Source organism: Leopardus geoffroyi, chromosome D4, assembly GCF_018350155.1.
Source record: "Leopardus geoffroyi isolate Oge1 chromosome D4, O.geoffroyi_Oge1_pat1.0, whole genome shotgun sequence".
In the NCBI taxonomy this organism is placed as follows: domain Eukaryota; kingdom Metazoa; phylum Chordata; class Mammalia; order Carnivora; family Felidae; genus Leopardus; species Leopardus geoffroyi.
This window is the reverse complement of record NC_059342.1, coordinates 11,222,454-11,243,023: the sequence shown is the minus strand read 5'-3', so window position 1 is coordinate 11,243,023 and position 20,570 is coordinate 11,222,454. Positions and strand designations below refer to the sequence as shown.

General features: G+C 46.7%; 1 protein-coding gene across 2 annotated transcripts in view; it reads right to left on the bottom strand.

Annotated features, from left to right (window-relative positions):
* Positions 1 to 259: 259 nt before the first annotated feature.
* PGM5 (phosphoglucomutase 5) overlaps positions 260 to 20,570 on the bottom strand; it is a 185,354-nt gene continuing 165,043 nt past the window's right edge. For both annotated transcript variants that reach the window (XM_045469642.1, XM_045469643.1), the window contains one exon: positions 260 to 1,750. In XM_045469642.1, coding sequence (XP_045325598.1) covers positions 1,661 to 1,750 — 90 coding nt within the window. In that variant the 3' untranslated portion in view covers positions 260 to 1,660. The remainder of the gene's footprint in view (positions 1,751 to 20,570) is intronic.

Here is a 20,570-nt window from a genome sequence, read left to right as displayed (position 1 = left end):
CAAATATCCTAACTTTAGAATCTCTGCTCCAAGCCACCCTCCATTATTACAGAATGAAGATACTGAACGATGAAATGCCAGTTGCCAATTTATTTTTCTGCTGACTCCCGAGGGCAATTTTGAGCAATTTGCCCTTTCTGGTTCCATCTATGTAATTTAATGAAAGCCAGCCCTTGGGAGTGTTCTGAAAGACAGACTTAGCAAAGTGTGACCAATATGGTGAAACAAACAAGCAAAAATCCACAATCCGTGCAAAAGGTTGAAATAAGGAATTTCTTTTTTATTGGCTACTAAGTGTCCTAGTGACTTTCTGACAGAAGCAGAGATAGAAAGTGGAAACAAATCCCTTACTGGGAACATCTCCCTGCTCGCACGAGTCTTGACTACAGCAACAACACATTGCTTAACAGTCAAAGCGCATCACGTCATCTGTGCTGACGACGGGGTAAGTGACAGTGCTGTTCCCAAGGAAGCAAAACATATGCAAACAGGTCCCACGCACTACACCGAGTGTCCTGGCTGAGTACAGATGGAGGCTGCTAGGGCCGCAATATCCTGCTCCTGGGCAAAGAAAGCCAGTTGTGACCTTCTGGTTTCCATCAGGGGCCCCCCACCCCTCATCAGGCCCATAACCACCACCCAGTAAGTACTCTATTCCCTACTTTTACACCATCACATTGTCTCCTTCTATAGCCGCTGTAAGATGTGAACTATGTCCAAATGATTGCATTAAAATAGACCCTTATAAGATAACAGAGAGAGAGAGAAAGTCAGAGAGACAGCGGACATGGTGGTATTCTGTCTTCCCAGGAGGAATTCACGTAAACCCCCGTGTCACCGTACATGATGGTGTCAAGGGAGCGCTGGTGGGACCGTAGGCACTCATTTGCAGAGTCCTGTCAAGAAACCACTCTCCACCTGCACGAGGATTGGCTGAGTTGGAAAGAACGCAGCCAGCTTAATAGCGAAAATAATATTTACAAAATAAGAGAGGAAAACACCCTTTTGATATGCTTCGCTGGAAGTGTGCCATTGTGATCTGCAGAATGCTCTGGAAGGCGTGAGAGAACTCGGCTTGGGGACTCCGGGGGGATGGGAGGGTGGGGGAAGGGGCCATACGGTGGCTTGTGGGCATGAGGTGTGCTATGAGGGGCTCAACCTTCCCCCCACGGGAGACCTGACCCAGGATGAAGAGCCAAGCCCTCCACCACGCTGAGGAGAGTCTTCTGAGCTCCGCCCAGGGGCACCTGTGCCTTTGGGTCAGTTTAGTTCTGGCACTGCGCTCTGACCATGATTTCAGCACCTTTCCGCACCGGACAGCAACGGCGCATGGAGGCCAGGATGGACACCTTCCCAGCCCGCTGACTCTTTTCTCAAAAGGTGAGGTTCCTTTGCATGCTAAAATATGGATACCAAATGATAGTGCAGCTTTAACAGACAATGGAAGCCCCTGTTGCATTTGGAGGAACTGAGCCAAACCCAAACAAAACAGATTGTTTTCTCCTCCCCCCGCCCCTCCCCCCCATAAACATATTATCTGTTTTTTTTTTTTTTTTTCCCCCAAAGTCGTAAAAGGCACAAACAGGTAGCAAGAAGGCGTGGGTGAAGTATGTCCCGCCAAGCGCTCTCTTTTGGCCCTCGTCACTGATCTTTCCTCCACTCAGGTGATGACTGTGGGGCCCCTCCGGCCGGTTCTCTCATGAATCTGGGAGATTTTCAGCGCAATGGCTATGAGAGGGCTCAGCACTGCCTGGAAAAGGAGGAAAAACAGTCTGTGAACAACTCACATCAGTCACAGGAGGGCTGCTGTGATTGGTTTCTGTCACAAGCGTCTGGATTCAAGTATGATTTGCAGCTTATAGGCAGAGTCAGTAGCTGGCGCGACACCTGTTTGCCAGACCCTGGTTCCTCTTCCATAAAAGGAGAGTGGAGGGAGTAGGGCGGGGACCCTGGGGAGGAGACGGTCTCCAGAGTCTTGTCCCGGCCCCCCCAAAATGCTGATCTCAGACATGAACCTACCACCCCAGCTCCCAGAGCATTGGGGCATTTCATGAACAGAACTCTGTGAATTAAGGAAGTTCAGAAAACGCCACAGTCTTCCTCTGCTACACTCCCCGCCCCTGACACCATGTACACCCCCAAAGCACGTACGTGCACCAGAACTTGAGGAAAAACATTCATTCTCCAGCCTGTGACCCCAGGCCTCAAAAGCCTACTATCTTGATGTTCCAAGAGAAGAAGACCAACCCATCGGCCAGTGTCGCAGAATTCATTTCTTCCCATCAAATAACACGGTGGTTCACAAGGCTCCTCAAGGTCCCCCAGAAGGAGGGTGGTTTAGAGACCTAAGCAATAGGTCCCCAGAAAGGCAAAGGACACGGAGAAGAGAATCATTTCTTGCCCTCTAGCTGCTTATCAGGTCACAGGAGTAAGGCATCGTTTCCCAGAGTGTGGGACATGTACACATACACATAGATGACACGGGAAATTATTTTAGATGGTTCACGGACATGGCGTTACCTACAAAATGTGAGAAAGTTACTCTGTTTTCCATTCTTCTTCAATCCTCTTAATGCATCAAGGAGAAACTCTTTAATACATTAACCAAAACAGAGCGTGCCTCAGACAAGCATTACCTAGATAGAAGGCAGTATCATTGCAGGTTTTATTGGATTCATTTTTGTGGTGAGCTTTTATGTATCAAGGGATACTGTTTTTTTTTTTTTTTCATGTAGATGGAAACTTTCTATAATAAATAAGTACTGAAGTGAAAGAAAAGTAAGACCATTTCAGGACAAATACTACTACAGGGATACCAATAAAAGACACATTTGGGAAATACTGGCATAAGGGAAGAAACAAAGATACCGTGTTGAGGAGAATAAAGCCTGTCATTTTCAGAGGGGAGAGGAGAATTCTGTTACTTGCAACCCTCACCTCTTCCTGACAGAGACAGGGATGAAGGGAGCATATGTGTTCTAACTGGACAACAAGAGCACAAGCAAATGCCCAGGGCCCGAGAACAAGCACAGTAGCCCAGTGTGTCCTCAGTGGAGTGTAGACACAGGGTAGTCCTGAGTGACAAGTGAATAAGACTTGATTTTTTTTTTAATGTTTTTAATGTTTTATTTTTGAGAGAGACAGAGCACAAGCAGGGGAGGGGCAAAGAGAGAGGGAGACACAGAATCCGAAGCAGGCTCTGGGCTCTGAGCTGTCAGCACAGAGCCCGACGCGGGGCTCGAACTCACGGACCGTGAGATCATGACCTGAGCTGAAGTCGGACACAGATGCTTAACCGACTGTGCCACCCAGGCGCCCCGTCATAAGCACACTCCTTTATCCCCACTGCCCATTTCACCCACCCCCTACCCACCTCCCCTCTGGATCATCACTTTGTTCTCTAGTTAAGAATCTGTTTCCTGGTTTGTCTCTCTCTCTCTCTTTTTTTTTTTTAAATTCTGCTTTCTCCTTTGTTTCTTAAATTCTACATATAAGTGAAACCATACAGTCTTTCTCTGATTTATTTCACTTAGTGTAATACTCTCCAGTTCCATCCATGTTGTTGGAAATGGCAAGATTTCATTCTTTTCTATGCTGAGTAATATTCTCTTGTGTATATATGCCATATCTTTTTTTTCTCCCTCAGATCTAGGGCTAGGATTAGGGCCAACATCCCATCTATTTAAGAAAACGCAGTGAAATTGAACTTGACACTTCAAGAACTGAAAAAGTAAGACGTACTTGACTTCACATCGTTGCGAGGGTCGAGATCAAAAACTTTGAACTCCACATCTTTAAGTGATGGCATCTACTGGCAAGGTGATAGGGAAGCACAGTTTTAACCAATGCTATACACACTGCCACATTCTCTTAACTGATTTCCACCAAACTGGGAGACAAACAAACCTAAGCTTTCTGTTTCTGTAAAACATCCTGAATGAGGTCACCAGCACAGGAGCTGTGACTAGTACATCACTTTCTAATCTGCTCACCTACTTGAGCCTCCAACGAGTGGATTATGTGCTTATCAGGAATCAGTTAAGTTTGTTCCTAAGTAAGTTAATACCTGTTACGCTTGTTGTTCAGAATATGCAATTATTAAACTGTATGTAAACCAGTGAGATGTGAGTATACACAGGAAGAGTTCTATGAAAATTAAGTTGAATGTTTTGGAAAGAGTTCGGTAATGGCAGTGAGCTAATCCTGCGAAATTAATGTGAGGGAGATACAGCGAAACACTAGGGAAGAATAGAAAGTGTGCAGAATGGTAAGACAGGGTCTTATGCTAAGAGGAAAATGATTTCACTCACGTGTGGAATTTGAGAAACACAACAGATAACATAGGGGAAGGGAAGGAAACATAAAATTAAAAAAAAAAAAGAGGAAGGCAAACCATAAGAGACTCTTTAATTCAGAGAACAAACTGAGGGCTGCTGGAGGGGAGGTGAATGGAGGGATGGGTTAAATGGGTGATGGGAATTAAGGAAGGCACTTTTGGGAATGAGGACTGGGTGTCATATGTACAAGGTGAATCATTGGGTTCTACTCTCCTGAAGCCAAGATTACACTGGATGTTAATTAACTTGAATTTAAATTTTAAAAAATGTACAAAACACTTTCTTCAGATTGCTCCCCAAGTGTGTTTAAATTCCCACTAGCTATAAACAAATTAAAGGCAAACATTACTGATGAATAATGAGTGGGAATCTTCTTAAGAAAGATAATCACACCAGCACACAGTGTGCTCATGTTCAAAGAAAAGGTCTGAGATCACTATTAAAATGTTGAACAATAAATATATACTTTGGTGTTTTGGGCTAAAAATACAATGGTCAAGATATGTGCTTAGTTACTTCTTTTAACTCTTTCTAGACTCATGAATCAAGCACTTGTCCCTCGCTTTGATCATGTCAGAGAAAAAGGCTTCAGTGGTACTTATGCATAAGGAAAGGAGAGAAATACAATTTTGGAGACTCCATATGAGGAAGACCTTGAACATGGGGGCCCCCAACTGGAGCAGAGAGCTCCAGGCCAACACAGCACAGAAGCTGTGAAGTTATCTACCCTCAAGGGACTGTGAGGGTTTGGGAAGAAGGACATTAGTGATGATCACCATGGACTGAACACTACTGAGGTCTTTTCACCCATTTTCCAGCAACCCAGAAAGTCTTCAGATGTTTGTATGACCCTACAGAGTTCTGGGACAGGTCCCTAAAAATGCCCAAGATTAAAATGTGGAATGGTTGCTTCAAGTCATAAATTAAGGATCATAGAGCAATGTCTTTTTTTCTTGTCTGAGTGTATAAAGTAAATATATATGTTCTAGAATAATTGGTCATGCCATGCGGGCAGGAGTTTTGTTTAACTCAGGGCTTTTCAGAAGAGTGCTTGCTACTTAGGAGGTATTCAATGGATATCAGCGGCTATATCAGCTTGGTAAAAAGAAGATGATGAGGCAGACAGAGACCTTCTGTGACCATCGTGCAGGGTGCTCCGGGCAAGTGGAAGGGTCACTGGACGTTTGCTGTCATGGTTTTCTTCAGAAATCACAGCTTTTATACATGTGAACCCCAAACGCTTCTATCATCCCCCATGCATCATGAAAAAGAGGGGAGGGGTGTCTGGGTGGCTCAGTCGGTTGAGCGTCCGACTTCGGCTCAGGTCATGATCTCCCAGTCTGTGAGTTTGAGCCCCACGTCGGGCTCTGTGCTGACAGCTTGGAGCCTGGAGCCTGCTTCGGATTCTGTGTCTCCCTCTCTCTCTGCCCCTCCCCGGCTCATGCTCTGTCTCTCTGTCAAAAATAAACATTAAAAAAAAATAAAAAAGAAAAAGAGTGAAGGGAGATTAATTTTCCTGAGACAACAGGAAAGGCCCTGAGAATGAATAGTGAGCCAAGGAGTTAAAAATTAGAAGCCTATGCATGTGAGATTTCTGAGGTAGCACGAGAGGCAGAGAGGAACATGAGTTTTGAGATCTTCTTGTCACAGATGAGGAAACACAGAGTAGCCAGGTTGAGCCCAGGGTCACACGTCTGTTTGGTGGCTGAGCAAAGAACATAGCGATCCCTCCTTGACGGCTCTTTCCATCCCACAATCCTGAACACGAGGAATGACCAGGAAAACAGACTGGATGAAAGGGGCGAAGTGGGAGGGATGACGGAACAGTGGGGTCGTCACCCACTGCACCGGACAAGTCCCAGCTCAGTTGAGCGGTCAGGCGGGACGGACCGGCCATCTGTACTGACCAAGAGCAGGAGGGACAGTAAGAAGAAGAGTGTTTCTGGTTAAGTGGATGCGTTAGAAGGTCCGAGGTGACTCTTCATGAATAAAGGGACTAAGCTCATACAGCCTTTCATCGATGAGAAATATAACATCTTTGTTTTTTCTCAGAAGTGCTTGACATAGTTTTTCTCCACTCAAGAGCAAGAAGGAGTGAGTACTTCTCTTGCTGCAAATGGATGGCAATGTATCCATCCAACAGCACTCTCAGTGTGGCTCCAATGTCTTCCTCCTTCTTGGACGGTTGAGAAAGATATTTGTTACCATCTTTAGTTAATAAGCCTACTGGGCTGAAGAGGGAATTGGAGGCTGTCCCTACTTAAAATTCGGATGCTTTGTTTATCGTGGGTTTTAATTACGTTGATTTTGATTTTTTTGAGTTTATTTATTTTGAGAGAGAGAGAGAGAGAACATGTGTGCACGAGTGGGGGAGGGGGAGAGAGAGAGAGAGAGAGAGAGAGAGAGAGAGAGAGAGAGAGAGAAAGAATCCCAAGTAGGCTCCAGGCAGAGCCTGACTCAGGGCCTGATCTCACCAACCTGTGAGATCAAAAACCCACAATCAAAAGTTGGCTGCTTAACCAATTGAGCCGCTAAGGCACCCCAGCACTGATGTTGATTTTTAAAAATATTGCATTGCAATATTTATTTTGATTGCTGAGTTTTGGGTGCCTTTTTAAATTGTGCATCTAGCTAACCTCACCCTAAGCCCTGTCCTGTATTAGGTTGTAACCTGTTCGTGCTCCCTGGAGGGACAGAGTGGGTTTTTCCTTTCACCTTTTCTCCCATCTCCTCCTCCTTTATGTTGCTGTGGTGGTGGTTTTGATCCATATGCGTGTAAATTAGGGCCACAAAAACAAACCCCTAACCAATAGACAGGAGAAGTGTAAATAAATCCGGATGTCACAAGACTCAAAGTAAATAGTTAACTGATTTTTTTTTTTATTTTGGAGAAAAAAAAATACATCACTTATGAAGTCAGATTTGCCAGAATTTGTGGAGGGAACCTTGCTCTGGACCTGTCTTGAAGGAGGAACATGATTTTAGCGGTCAGGGAGGTGTGGGTGTGGGGAGGATGGGGGGTGGGTAGAGGGAGGGGATAACAGCACTTTTTCGAGTTCCTGGTCGGGACCAGGTACTACAACCCAGGAAAATGCAGCTCCCTGACCAACAGAAGATACGGACCCTCTAGAGTCAATAAGATAGGAACTGGTAACAAATGCCACCTGCTCCTGATTCTTAGAGGCTGCTGGCATCCCCACTCCTGCTGATCTGCCTGCCCCCCACCCCTGACTTCAGGCCAACATTTCGTTTTAGTCCACATGCTGTGGGCTTGGTTTAAGGCAGTGGTTCTCAAACCTGAGCGTGCATCAGAATCACCGGGGAGGGTCTGTGAACGTGTAGACTGCTGGTCCCCTCCCCGAGCTCCTGAGCCAGGCGGTCTGAGGAAAGGCCCAAGAATGTGCATTTCTAACAAGTTGCAAGTAATGCTGCTCCTCGGGATTCAGGGCCCACACTTTGCCAACCGCTGCTCCAAGGTGCTGATTACTGGGCCTGCCGAATTCTTTGCTCCAGCTCGGTTTTCTTTTTTCTTTTCTTTTTTTTAAATGTCTTTAAAATTCTTTTATTTTAGAGAGATAGCAGAAGCGGGGGAGAGGGGCTGAGGAAGAGAGACAGAGAATCTCAAGCAGGCTCCACGCTCAACGTGGAGCCCGACGTGGGGCTCGATCCCACGACCCTTGGATCATGACTTAAGCTGAAATCAAGAGTCAGACTTTCAGCCAACTGAGCCTCCCAGGCGCCCGTCAAAGTTTGGTGTTCTTGTTCATATCACACAATTCCACGTTCTGCCACAGCTGACCAGACCAGGAGCGGGTCCCCGACTCACAGTCGGCCATCAAAGGCTGGTCAGCAACCTTCCAGATAACGGGGGACAAAACCCAGCTGATCAGATTCTTTCCCTCGGGGATTAAACTGATAGGTAATGAAAGAATGAGGCAGTTACCAGTGGGAGCTAAATTAACCCCGAGGTTAGAATTAATTAGCCACGAGGGTATAAGGCACCATGGTTATGCCAAGGCAGGGACTCTGGGAAAGATGACAAAGAATTAAAAGAAAGAAACCAGGAAAAATAAAGATTAAAGACAACAGAGGAAAATAATAAAGAGTTGGCAGAAAGAAAAAAAAGAAACAAAAAAAACCCGGTGTGAATACCAGTAATCTCTAAAGGAAAGATCCATTAACTCCCACCAGGGGGCCTGGATCTATTACTTTGTTCAAGGTCTGGCCTCCAGGACCTGCCCCTGTGACAGGACTCACCCTTGGATTTCTTGAGCTAACCCTTGGTCTCTGGGGGCTCTAAAATAAATCCAACTTTTAAAACAAACGAAAACAAAATCACTTGGATCAAATAAACTCACCCGACTTGTTTCTCTTGGGTCATTTTGAGGGACCAGCATTGCCCAGCTTTCTACCACCAGCGAGAAAAAAAAGCTTTTTTTTTTTTTTTTTTTTTTTCCCTTAGAAAACAACACTTCTGGCCAACCAAAATTAATTTCCTCACCAGATCAGCTCATGGCTGCACCAGCCTCTCCCACCAAATCTCTCCCAAGGCTGGGCCGGAAGTGCTCTTCGGTGGGTCTTTCTCTCTCTCTCTCCCATGTGCAAGCAGCTACCAGTCCCACGGATCGTATTTGCACAGTGGCTCCCTGACCCCCCACTCCCCACTCACCCCATCGCTCCCTCCTCTGCCACCCCTGGCTTGCAGGAAGCTGCTGACTGTTCTCAGCCTCACCACACCGAGCTTTAGGGACTCGGACTCGTTCCCCTGACGCCCTGATGTACAAGTCTCCGATAATCCCTCCAAGACCATTCTCAGCCCCTCTTGGCATGGCTGTTAGGCTCTGGGTGGCTGGGTCTCACTCTCTCTGGTGGGCAGACTAACAGCCCCCAAGACGTCAGTCCTAATCCCTGGAGTCTATCAATGTGACCTCAGGTGGGGTGGCAGGGTGGGGGGACGGTTCTTTCCAGATGTGAGTAAGCTAAAGATCTTGAGATGGGGAGATTGTCCAGCTGGGCCCTAAATGCAATCGCTGCTGTCCTCAGAAGAGGGAGGCAGATGGAGATCACATACAGGCACACAGAGGAGCTGAGACAAGTCGCAGCCCGAGGTGGGGGGATACAGCCACAAGGCAGACGTGGTTCCAGCTGCCAAAAGATGGAGGGGGCAAGGAAGGTTCTCTCCCGGAGCCTCCCGAGGGAGTGCGGCGCCCTGATCACAGAATGCCAGCCTCCTGAACCAGGAGAGATCCATTTCCGTTGTTTGAAGCCACCCGGTCTCTGGGACTGAGTTACAGCAGCCACAGCAAAGGACTGCACCCTTCCTTTCAGCGAACCCTCCTCAATCGGCTGCCTCTCCTTGTCTCACACCTTTGCACCTCTGAAACTGTGGCCCCTCAGCCTGAGGCAGCCCACCCACCCCTCTTTCTTTCTCCACGTCTGCCTGGGGTGAGCTGACCAAGGTGCAATCTCACCCATCCCTCGAGGCCGCCTTGCCGAGACCTTCTGACAATCCTCCCCCGCCCGGCGAGGCTCCCTCCATTCTCCAGACTGCTCCCTTGCTTCTCGGCTGATTCCTTTTTGCCTTGATTTACGGGAGTTTGTGGAGTTGTTTGCCCTCCGCTCTCTTCCTCTGCACACTTCAAGTAAATTCTAAGCCACTAGAAGGCAAAGCTTTTCTGACATATGTCTGTTTCCCTCAGGGTATGTGTCTTGCCCATTAGAGATGCTAAAAAACAAACACACAAACAGACAAAACACAAATGGCGGGTTTGGGAAATGATGTGATGAGGTGAGCTTTCCAGCGTTTAATGTATGGATGATCTGAGAAACCTTGTGTTTGGCAGCCTCTTCATCAGGAAGCTTCACTAGGAAGAGACAAAACTGTCCATCCATTCCCCCATAGCCTCCTCCTCAACCCAAAGGAGAGTCCAGCCTTCATGTTTCTTTCCTTCTTCCTTTTTTAATTCTTTTAATGGTTATTTATTTTTGAGAGAGAGAGAGTAGGGAAGGGGCAGAGAGAGAGGGAGTCACAGAATCCAAAGCAGGCTCCAGGCTCTGAGCTGTCAGCACACAGCCTGACGCGGGGCTCAAACCCACAAACCGTGAGATCGTGACCTGAGCCGAAGTCCAACGCTTAACCGACTGAGCCACCCAGGCGCCCCCAGGCCTCATGTTTCTTAGGCCAGGAACCCCTCTTTGCTTGGGAAGAGTTAATAGGTTCTTGAGGGATTCTAATTAGCACCAAGTACCACGATGATGCTAGGGCTGGGGTGAAGGCTTCAAAAGAAAGCTGTCCAGTCTGGGAAGACAGTAAGGGGAAAGGACTCCGCATTCTGGAAATGGTGACGGTGTGAGCCCCGTTGGATGCAACAACACTGAGGAGGGCAGTGGGCAGTGGCAAGGGCCACTGGGGAAAAGAGCCTGTGCCCTTGCCCAGAGCAGTGCCTCAGACAGAGAGTGGGGACAACCCACAGAGAGCTGAGAGCTCCGCCGATCACAGAAGCCTGCACTCTCCCCAGGAAAGCGTGCACCCTCTCCGTGCCTCCGTCCCTTCTGCGTGGTCTTGGATGCTTCGGAAAAGGGAGGGAGCCTCAAATGGCCATTTGAGTATACGGGACTCATGCTCTACTCTGTGAAGCTACTGAGTTTCCTGCCAACTCAGAGAGGGCTGACCAAGTTGGAGATCGTCTGTTCCGTGCAATACAAGGACAATGTGACATTCCTTGAATCTCAGGAGTTGTGCAGCCAGCCATACCTGTGAGGATTATAAACTTGGAGTCATCCTCTGACTTTGTTTCCAAAACATCCCAGCACTGGAAAAGTTTCTGATTCCACTGCCCTTTAAATCCTGAACACTCACGGGGCGCCTGCGGGGGGCTCAGTTGCTTAAGGGTCCAACGCTTGATTTCAACTCAGGTCATGATCTCACGGTTCCTGCGTTCGGCGCTCACAGCACAGAGCCTGGTTGGGATTCTCTCTCTCCCCCTCTCGCTCTCCGCCCCTCCCCTGCTTACGTACGCACTCTCTCTCTCTCAAAAGAAATAAATAAACACAAAAAATATATATATCCAGAATACACACAATGTAACCGAGAGAGAGCCAAGGACAGGGATCTGTAACCCTCAAGGCCAGTTTGTAAGGGCTCCTGCCCAAAGGGGTGAGTGGGGAGGGAAATCCGTCCCAAGCCCATCTCAGAAGACGGCAAGGGCCGCATCTTCCCAGGGAAAGGGGCACCCCTGTCTTCCCACAAAGATGCTATCCATGCCAGGCGGGGAGGAGAAAGCCTCTTCACCCTACCCACTCTCACAGATGGTTTTTCCAGTTTGTACGAGGGTGCCCTCTAAGACACCACCTGGGTTACAATAGCCCAGATTTTAGGTAAGAAGGATGACTGGCTACTTTAAACCCACTTGGGAAGCATCGAGAAGAGGAATTATTACTGAAAATAAAATCAAATACGCTTTGGCTAATAAAAATTAAGCAAAAATGCCAAACGCTGCCAACATTCTGCTCTTTATTATAATCCGTATGAGGGCCCTGACTTTAATTCCTCTTTCGTCTGACACATCTACCTGTCTTGATCCACAACAGAACTAAAATTAGCCAAATGGAGACTGTGGAAAATGACTACATAAATCTGAATTTTGAGCCCCACACCAAGGGAACCATCTATCTTGTCAACATCACGGGCCAGGCCTCTGCAGAATCTCTCTTCTGAGGGAGAGAGAGAGCCACCCCAAGACAGACGCTGACGAAACACTCCCAAAGAAGTTCACTGGAAGCAAGAACTAAACCAGCACTTTGGGACCACAGTGACAAGCCCGGTTAGAAACTACCGTGGCCAGACAGGCCCAGCCTCCTCCAACCCCTCCACTCTCACCGTTGATTTGGGACTTGAGGAGGTGAAAGGGAGTCCCTAGGCTACAGATCCAAAGTAAAACAGAAGAGTCACAAAGACGGTTTTCTCATTTGTTCAAATGTGAGCTCCATTTGGCTCCACACTTGGAAGAATCCCATGGAGATTGGGGGGTGGGGGTGCGGGGAGGAGAAAGCAACACCACTGGCCAGCATTTGTGGACATCGCTGCCAGGCATCAGGCAGAGTCCCGTTGCCCCGTCATTGTCCTGTGGTGCAAACACAAACCAACCTGCGAGATGTGACAGCTCACGTTTTGTAGAACTGCCCCCACCCATCACTCCTTCCCTCTCCCCTCCCTTTCTCGCCTCCTTTCTGTCACCAAAAACATCGTGGGAGGATGTGAAAGGAATGACCAGTTGGTTCATTCACATCACCATGATTTCTGCCCACCCTCCTCAAGTGTCCCTACTGTGTCTTCCACAGTTCTCTTCGTTGGGTATATTCACGACAGACTTCCATGGTCTCCTTGATGTGGAACACACTTGCCCGCATAGAGGGAAACTACAGTTGTCCACCCGGCTATCACCACTCACGGAATTGTTAGCAGAAATCCGACCACACGATGGAAAGCAGGGGTTAAAAAAAAGCAGCACTGTCCCATTGGTGTTGCTCAAAGGGCTCTCCTTGTAAGCATTCGTCTCCTATTTTTACTTCAGTTCCAACCACTTCTGAAAGCCAGCGTCTAGGTAATCAATCAGTCTGTAAAAACATGGTTCCCAGGGTTGGAACAATAATGGGATTCAGCTTGGCTTTCTGCATATAGATCCCGGGAAGCCTGGATCCTTATGGATCCATTAAAAGTTTCCAAAGAAATCTCCCAAAGGTTGGTCAGAAGACTGTTACCTGAGGATGAGGGAAGGAATCACCGGGGATGCCGTTCTGGGCTCCTGTCATGGCGACGCCATTTTGGTGAAGCTGGGGACCGACCAGTCAAGGAGTGTGTAGTCCTCACGAGCTCCCGGAGTGATTGTGGTACATCCCCAGGTCTGAAAACCACACTTAACAGAGTGTCGTGCTACTTAGTCTATAAGGAGTGGTCCAGAAGAGTAGTTACAAGCAGGGACTCTGAAGCCAAAGTGCCTGGCCCTTCCCCTTATGAGTTGTGTGAGCTTGGGTAACCTCCATGAGCCTTAATGCTCCTTACACAGAATAAGGGGCCCTGGACCTCATAGAGCAGCTGTGAGGAGGAAATGAGCTAATGAACAGGAAACACTCAGAACAAGCATGGCACCCAGTGGGGGCGGGGCTGCGTAAGCACTGCTGTCATCCTACAAACCAGGAACTGAACGGAACTAACACCCGAGCACCTTCAAAGCCACCCCCGAGGCTACATGGGGGCATGCAAAGCGGAGGTCCACGGCCACCCAATCTACTCTGTTACCTCTTCTTTTTGCTGGCACAAAATTTATATAGACATTTTTAAAATACTGTTTAATATACATCCAGTGAAACCTTGGTTTGCGAGCATAATTAGTTCCACAAACATGCACGTAATGCAAAGCACGTGTATATCAAGGCGAATTTCAAGAACCACCGGCTCAGTTGCGATCGTGTGATGTTCGGCGTCACGTACGACTTGTATTGCAAGCCATCGCTCGTTTATCGAGTTAAAATTTATTAGAAACGTTTGCTCCTCTTGCGCAACACTCGCAGAGCAAGGTACTTGCAATCCAAGGTTTTATTGAATATATAAAATATGAATTGAATGCCTTCAGATGGCATGCCAGTTCCAACCAACAACTTCCCTCTGTTTCATGCCTGGCTGTCTTACTCACCTCGGTGGGTTATCTGTCATTTGAATTTCTGACCCCAGGGTTCGCCACGGGGTTCCGGCCCTGCAGTCACCCGTGCCTTGTCACAGGAAGCTGGCTGCTCCAAGTGACGTGCTGGGTGGTAGGTGTGAGGGTGAGACACCCCCACAGGGCTGCTTCTGAGCGTGGCTTTTGTCCCTGAGTGTGTCTTCACATGGAGAAGAAGAGACCTATGGATATATTACCAGAAAGCTCCCAACTGTACTGCAAGGTGTCCTCAAGCCATATCTTACACCCTCTCCAGCCTGCAAGAGGGTGTGGGTTTTAGGGCTACACCGGGCAGGGCCCAATACGGAACTTAGACCAGGACTATGGGGTATTTCTGAAGACCAGTGGTTCTTCGATATGGGCAGTCATGGGTTTTTCTTCAAGGTGCACTTCAGGATCATGAAACCCCAGCCAGCTGGGAACCCCACCTGGCCTCCCATGTCTCCTCAGATGTGACGTATTCGTCGGACTTTTAAAATCGGTTTGCGTGACAGATCTGAACGTATTCACATACTGGTTCACGTTCACCCAAGCTAGCTCACATCTATATGTTTTGAAAAGATTAGTGAACAAATATTTGGTCCCAAAGCCCTCATAGGTCTAGGCTCAGAAAGATTATTCAAAATGATAAGCGTAACCTCCCAGTAGTCAGTCACTTTGGTAGCCACTAACGCCACACACTAATACCAGCATTCCTCTGCTCCCTGATACAGAAGGCTGAGCTTCCAGGTCCTTCTATGGCCAGGTGGGGCCTTTTGACAATTCCCAGCCATTGGGTTAAAAGTGGAGGAGACTTGGGGTGCCTGGATGGCTCAATCGGTTGAGCAACCACCTTCGGCTCAGGTCATGATCTCACGGTTCGTGAGTTCGAGCCCCACGTCAGGCTCCGTGCTGACCGCTCGGAGCCTGGAACCTGCTTTGGATTCTGTGTCTCCCTCTCTCTCTGCCCCTAATCCACTCGCATTCCATCTCTGTCTCTCCCAAAAACAAATAAACATAAAAATTTTTTTTTTAAGTGGGGGAGACATGTTCGCTTTCTGCCAAAGCTTCTCTGATTATAGCAACCAGCCATGTTCCAGACGCCTGGACCCTAGAGGACAAACAACGTGGAGGAGAGCCCCCAATCAAGCTGTGGAAAATATATAATATGAATAAGAAACTTCGTTTTCACTGGTGGTTTTCAGCCACTGAGAGTTTTGAGTTGTTGGTCACCATGACATTATCTAGTCCATTTTGACGATAAAAACACTAGTCGCTGATATGAAGTGGGAAATGCATTTCGAAAACAACTTCCAAATCAGGTGGTAGGAAGAAAGAATATGCCTTGGAAGTTCTATGCTGCTGAACCATCTTTGGCTTTTAGATGTGGGGCCATCTTTATTGCACCTGATACTCTGAAGCCGATTAGAAGGATAAGAATAGGGTAGTTAGTTTTAAAACACAGTTGCATAATCCTTTAAAATTCTTTCCATTAGGAGGTGGGGTTCTAGCGGTGCACGGGTGGCTCAATTAAGTGTCTGACTCTTGACTTTGGCTCGGGTCATGATCTCACGCTTCATGAGATCGAGCCCTGTGGTGGGCTCTGTGTTGACAAGAATGGAGCCTGCTTGTGATTCTCTGTCTCCCTCTCTCTCTGCTCATCCCCCATTCATGTGCACTCTCCCTCTCTCTCTCTCAAAAATAAACACTCAAAAAAAAAAAGAGGTGGGGTCTAGTCCCTCTTCCCTTGAAACTTGGCAAGCTCGCTCGAACAATAGAGTTTACACAAGTGTTGCTACGTGACTTTTAAGGCTGGGTCACAGAAGGCCCTGTCGCTTTGCCACATTGGCCCAAGACCTGCGTGTACAAGTCTGGCCAAACGGCGAAGAGGCCTCCAGAAGATTCCAGATCCCAGCCGCGTGAGTCCCTCTCAATCCTTCCCGTGGAAGACGCCAGACATCCTGGAGCAGGGGGTAAGCCATCCTACTGGGCCACGTCCAAATTCTGGACCGTGAGCATGCTGAAATCATTGCTGTCGGTGATTGGTTAAGCAACAGTAGCTGACCAGAGCAAAAGGTAAGAAGTCTAGACAGCCCTTCAGGCTGCTCCATTGCTTGACTCTTCGTTAGGGGAGGAAAGCAGCCCAGGCTTCAGCGAAGTAGGAGAGCACACGCTACGTCAGGTGAATGCATGAATCAGTCGGGCTTGGGTTTAATTCCAGCCTCAGCACTTACCAGACAAGGTTCTTAGTCTCTCTGTGCCTCATTTCTGAAATTGGGATGCTAAGAATAGTTCCTGATTCACAGCGTTGTTGTAAACATGAAATGAGAGACCCTGTGGTTGCCAGCAGCGTCCCCGGCCCTGCATGCTGGGCTCTGTCACTGAAGGCCGTCAGGAGGCCTCGCCGGCCAAACCTGCAGCTTGCACATACGAACATCAAATCCACGCCTGCTCGTGCCTCAGTGGGCTCAGAAGCCAGAAAATGTTGTTTCCCGGCTGGGCTTAGGTCACAGGCAACAGGACTGCCTCCGAGGCAAGATGGAGAAATCATTTACCGGCTTTGCCAAAGTCTTGGGAGGAGGGAATCCTTCCTTTTGCCCTCATCTATAGAACGCGCCTTGGGTTCTGACGTTTTGATTCTTCTTGAGTGATTTTTGTACAACTGACACCGAGTAACCACTATGTGCCAGCTACAACTCTAATTCGTGTATTGAGTTCATCTTCATAAAGGCCTATGAGGTAGGTGGTATTATCCCCATTTTACAGATGAGGAAACTGAGGCTCGGAGGCGTTTACATAGCTTGCTCAAAGTCCCACAGCTCAGCTAGCAAGCGGCAGAGCTGAGCCCTGAACCCAGTCCGCACCTTGATTCTAACTACAAAGCTGTGCTGTATCTCACGACCCTAGACGGACCTTTCCATCTTCCAAAAATGTTTGAAATCTATTTGTCTTTATGGCTTTAAAGGTTTCTCTGTTCCAGGCGCACTATTTGAAAAGTGCCTTGTTAAGAATTGTGAAACAAACAAGCCAACAAAGAAACCAAAAAAGAACCGTGAAACACAGCAATCACAGGGAAGCCCGTGAAAGTTACACACACGAATTCTATGTAAAGCTGGTGGTCGTATTTCTGAAGCCCCAGCCTATTTGAGTTCGAAATGAATTCATCAAACGGTCCTCCCTAGTTAACAAGAAATACAGTCAGCACAGAGAGCCCGCCTCCAAGATGTAGTAATACCTTTCAGGAGCTTAAAGGACTCTCCTTTGATTCCTACCCGGAAAGTTTTTTTTATCACAAATAGATGAGTTAAAAAAGCATGCCACCAAATGCTTCCTGTATCCATTTTGTTACTACTTTCTCACTGAATTGCCCTTGTGATAGTACTCCGTATCATTTCATTCCCCAGCATATAATTTTTAGATGTGTTCCTGTGACATGCAAGGCCTTTATATGTTGATACTGTTTGGGGGAGTATCTATGCATGCCCAGTAAGTCAGGCATGTTAACTAGATTGTCCAAATATTCTAGAGTTTCACTAATTTTTGTTTTCTACTTGTTCCAATAATTCCTGAGAGGGGTGTTAAAATATTCCAGGGTGATTGGACATCTCTCTATTTCTTCTTAACAGTTTTGTCCATTTTCTTCTTTATAATTGTAGGATTGTTAGGTCTAACTGGGGGAGTTAAACCCTTGATCATTTTGATGACTCCCTCTTCACCTTTAGCAAGACTTTAGACCTTTATCTGAAATAAACAGAGCTAGATTTTTGGTTATTACTTTGTATATCTTTTAATTTTTTTTGAACTTTCAAATTTTCTATTTTTTTTTTTTGTTTAAGATATGTCTCTTTTAGGGGCGCCTGGGTGGCTCAGTTGGTTAGGCGTCCGACTTCGGCTCAGGTCATGATCTCACAGCTCGTGGGTTCGAGCCCCACGTCAGGCTCTGTGCTGACAGCTCGGAGCCTGGAGCCTACTTTGGATTCTGTCTCCCTCTCTCTCTACCCCTCCCCGGCTCGTGCTCTCTCTTTCTCTGTCTCTCAGAAAAGCAAATAAACATCAAAAAAAATTTTTTAAAGATATGTCTCTTTTAATGAGCTTCTGTCTTTTTTTTAAAAAATCCATACTCTGGCTTTTCCCTGGGGCATTTATTTCAACTACATTTAAAGAAATAATGAATATATTTGTATTTAAATATCTAGCACCCTACATGCTTTTTGACCCACCTGTTTTTCCTTCTTCTCTTGGATGATTTTTAAGTTGTGTTTTCTGTGTTTTCCTCTCTTAGATTGTAAATTAAACCCTTTCCTTTTATATTTTGTGATGGTTCCCTAGAAATCACAGGATGAATCCTTGACTTATCAAAATCTAATAATGATCTACAACTTTACTTTCCTCCGAGTTATACAAGAACATGATAAATATTTTCAGCACCAAAGGCATTATTATTAATGTTTTATACAGTCAATGTTTATATAAATCAACCTTCTTTTCAGCCTTTCTTTGCTTTCTCTTCCTTTGCAGCAGGCTTGAGGCTTCATGGAGGGTAATTTTCCTCCTAACTGAAGGATGTCCTTGAGACCTTGTTTTGGGTCTGTCTGCTGGTGGCCCATTCTCTCAGCGTTTGTTTGTCTAAGTGTCTTCATTCTGCTCTCATTTTAGAAACATCATTTCTAGACTGTCAGTTATTTCCATCTTCTGATTTTCAATGTCGCTTTTGAAAAATTAGTTGTCAATCAAACAACTGTGTCTTTGATTTTGATTTTTTTTTTTTTTCCCCTTGTGGTCCGTCTTTGATATTCTGCAGTCTTAGTCTGATGTGTCTCCAAGTGAATTTATCGTTATTTATCCTGCTTGGGTTTCTAGAACCAGTGGGTTGATTTCCTTCGTTGGTTCTGGAAAACCTTCAGCTATTATCCCTTTCCAGGTTGACCAGTACCCCAGTCTCTCCTCTCCTTTTGAGATTCCAGTTAAATTCTGGTAGACCTCACTGTATCTTTCATGTTGCTTACCCTCTATCCTGTATGTGTATCGATTCCTGTGCACATCGCTTTGTCTCTTCAAGTGCCTTTCATCCTTCATAGTCGGCTGGCCATTTTGTTTGAGAAATTACTCAGAGAAGTAACTTGCGACTTAAGAATAGCTTCCTTCATCTTCTGAGGGAGCTAGCAGTTCAGAGTCACGGATTTATCACCCCCGGGACTGCAATCTGTACTCTGTTATTTTTGGAATGATTCCCTTTGAGTTTACAATCTAGAACGGGCATTGTTGTGCCAGGATCTCTGCTTTTGGTGAGTTCTTAACTCTAACCAGTTTTCCTTCAGCCACACATCAATCTGTCGCCCGGGTGTGCCTCTTATCTGGCCCTCTGGTTAGTCCTCCGGGCAACAGAGGCAGGTGGTAATAGACCAGGTTTTCCACCTAGACCCGAGGCCCGGGACCGACACGTATGTAATTTTCCACAAGCGGCTGTTCCTAGCACCTCCCCTAAACGGGCAAATGCCTTAGCATAGAAAGTGTTCTGGCTCACTTCCCTGAGCCCCAACTCCTTCCCTATTTCTGTTGCCCTTTTATCAGATCATTGGTCACCGATGTTTTTCCAAAAATGCTTTTATGTGTTTCTTTCAGCCTCTCTGGTCCAGAGGGAGGGTTGGATTGAATCACCTAGCCCACCATTACTAGAAGTCCTTCACACGGGGTTTGGTTTTGTTTTGTGATCATTTTCCTGCCAGTATTTAAAAACCACATTTTATACGACAAAAATCCAGTTTCTAAAAATCCAGAAAATATGGCAATGCTGGGCTCATCTGTTAATAAGGCAAAACCTGGAGAGAGCTGGGTGTGACTGGCATCCCTGCTGTGCCCTACTGACTTCAACTCCCTAATCTAGGATTCGCTGGCGTCTGAATTTGCTGCCACGGAACGAGCAGTCACGGAGCAGAAGCAGTGAAATGATTTTGATATTAATGAGTAGACATTTTACCTGGTTACATTATCCAGGAAATCTAGGACATTCTAACTAAAATCTTCCTCTTTTTTCTGAAATAGACGTGCTCACGAGGCAGAGCTTGGAGACGTTGAGGGAAGGCCGGCGGATTTGCACGAGGAGCAACTCTAGGCTAGACTAGACTTCCCACTACTCGGGAACTGTGAGGCTCAAGGATTGCATCTGAGAACATTCTCAGAGGATGGGTTGGGGGGCACCGACGGTATGCCAGACGAAGGGTGGGCACCCCGGTGACTCGAATTTATTTGGGGTGCACATCCCCAAAGTTTTTGACAGCACAGGGTATAGCACCCTAGTTAAGACCATGGTCTCTGGGGGGCAGAGTCTAGGTTCAAATACCAGCCACACTGCTTAGATATAGTAGGTCATTTAAACTCTCCGGGCCAAAGTTTTCTCACTTACAAAACATGGAGGGCTAAGTACCTACCATATTGGATTGTGATGAGAATAAGAAACCAAAGAACACGAAACACACAGCTTTCTATCTAGCCCATGTACAGGAATCAACACTATTATTATTATTATTATTATTATTAT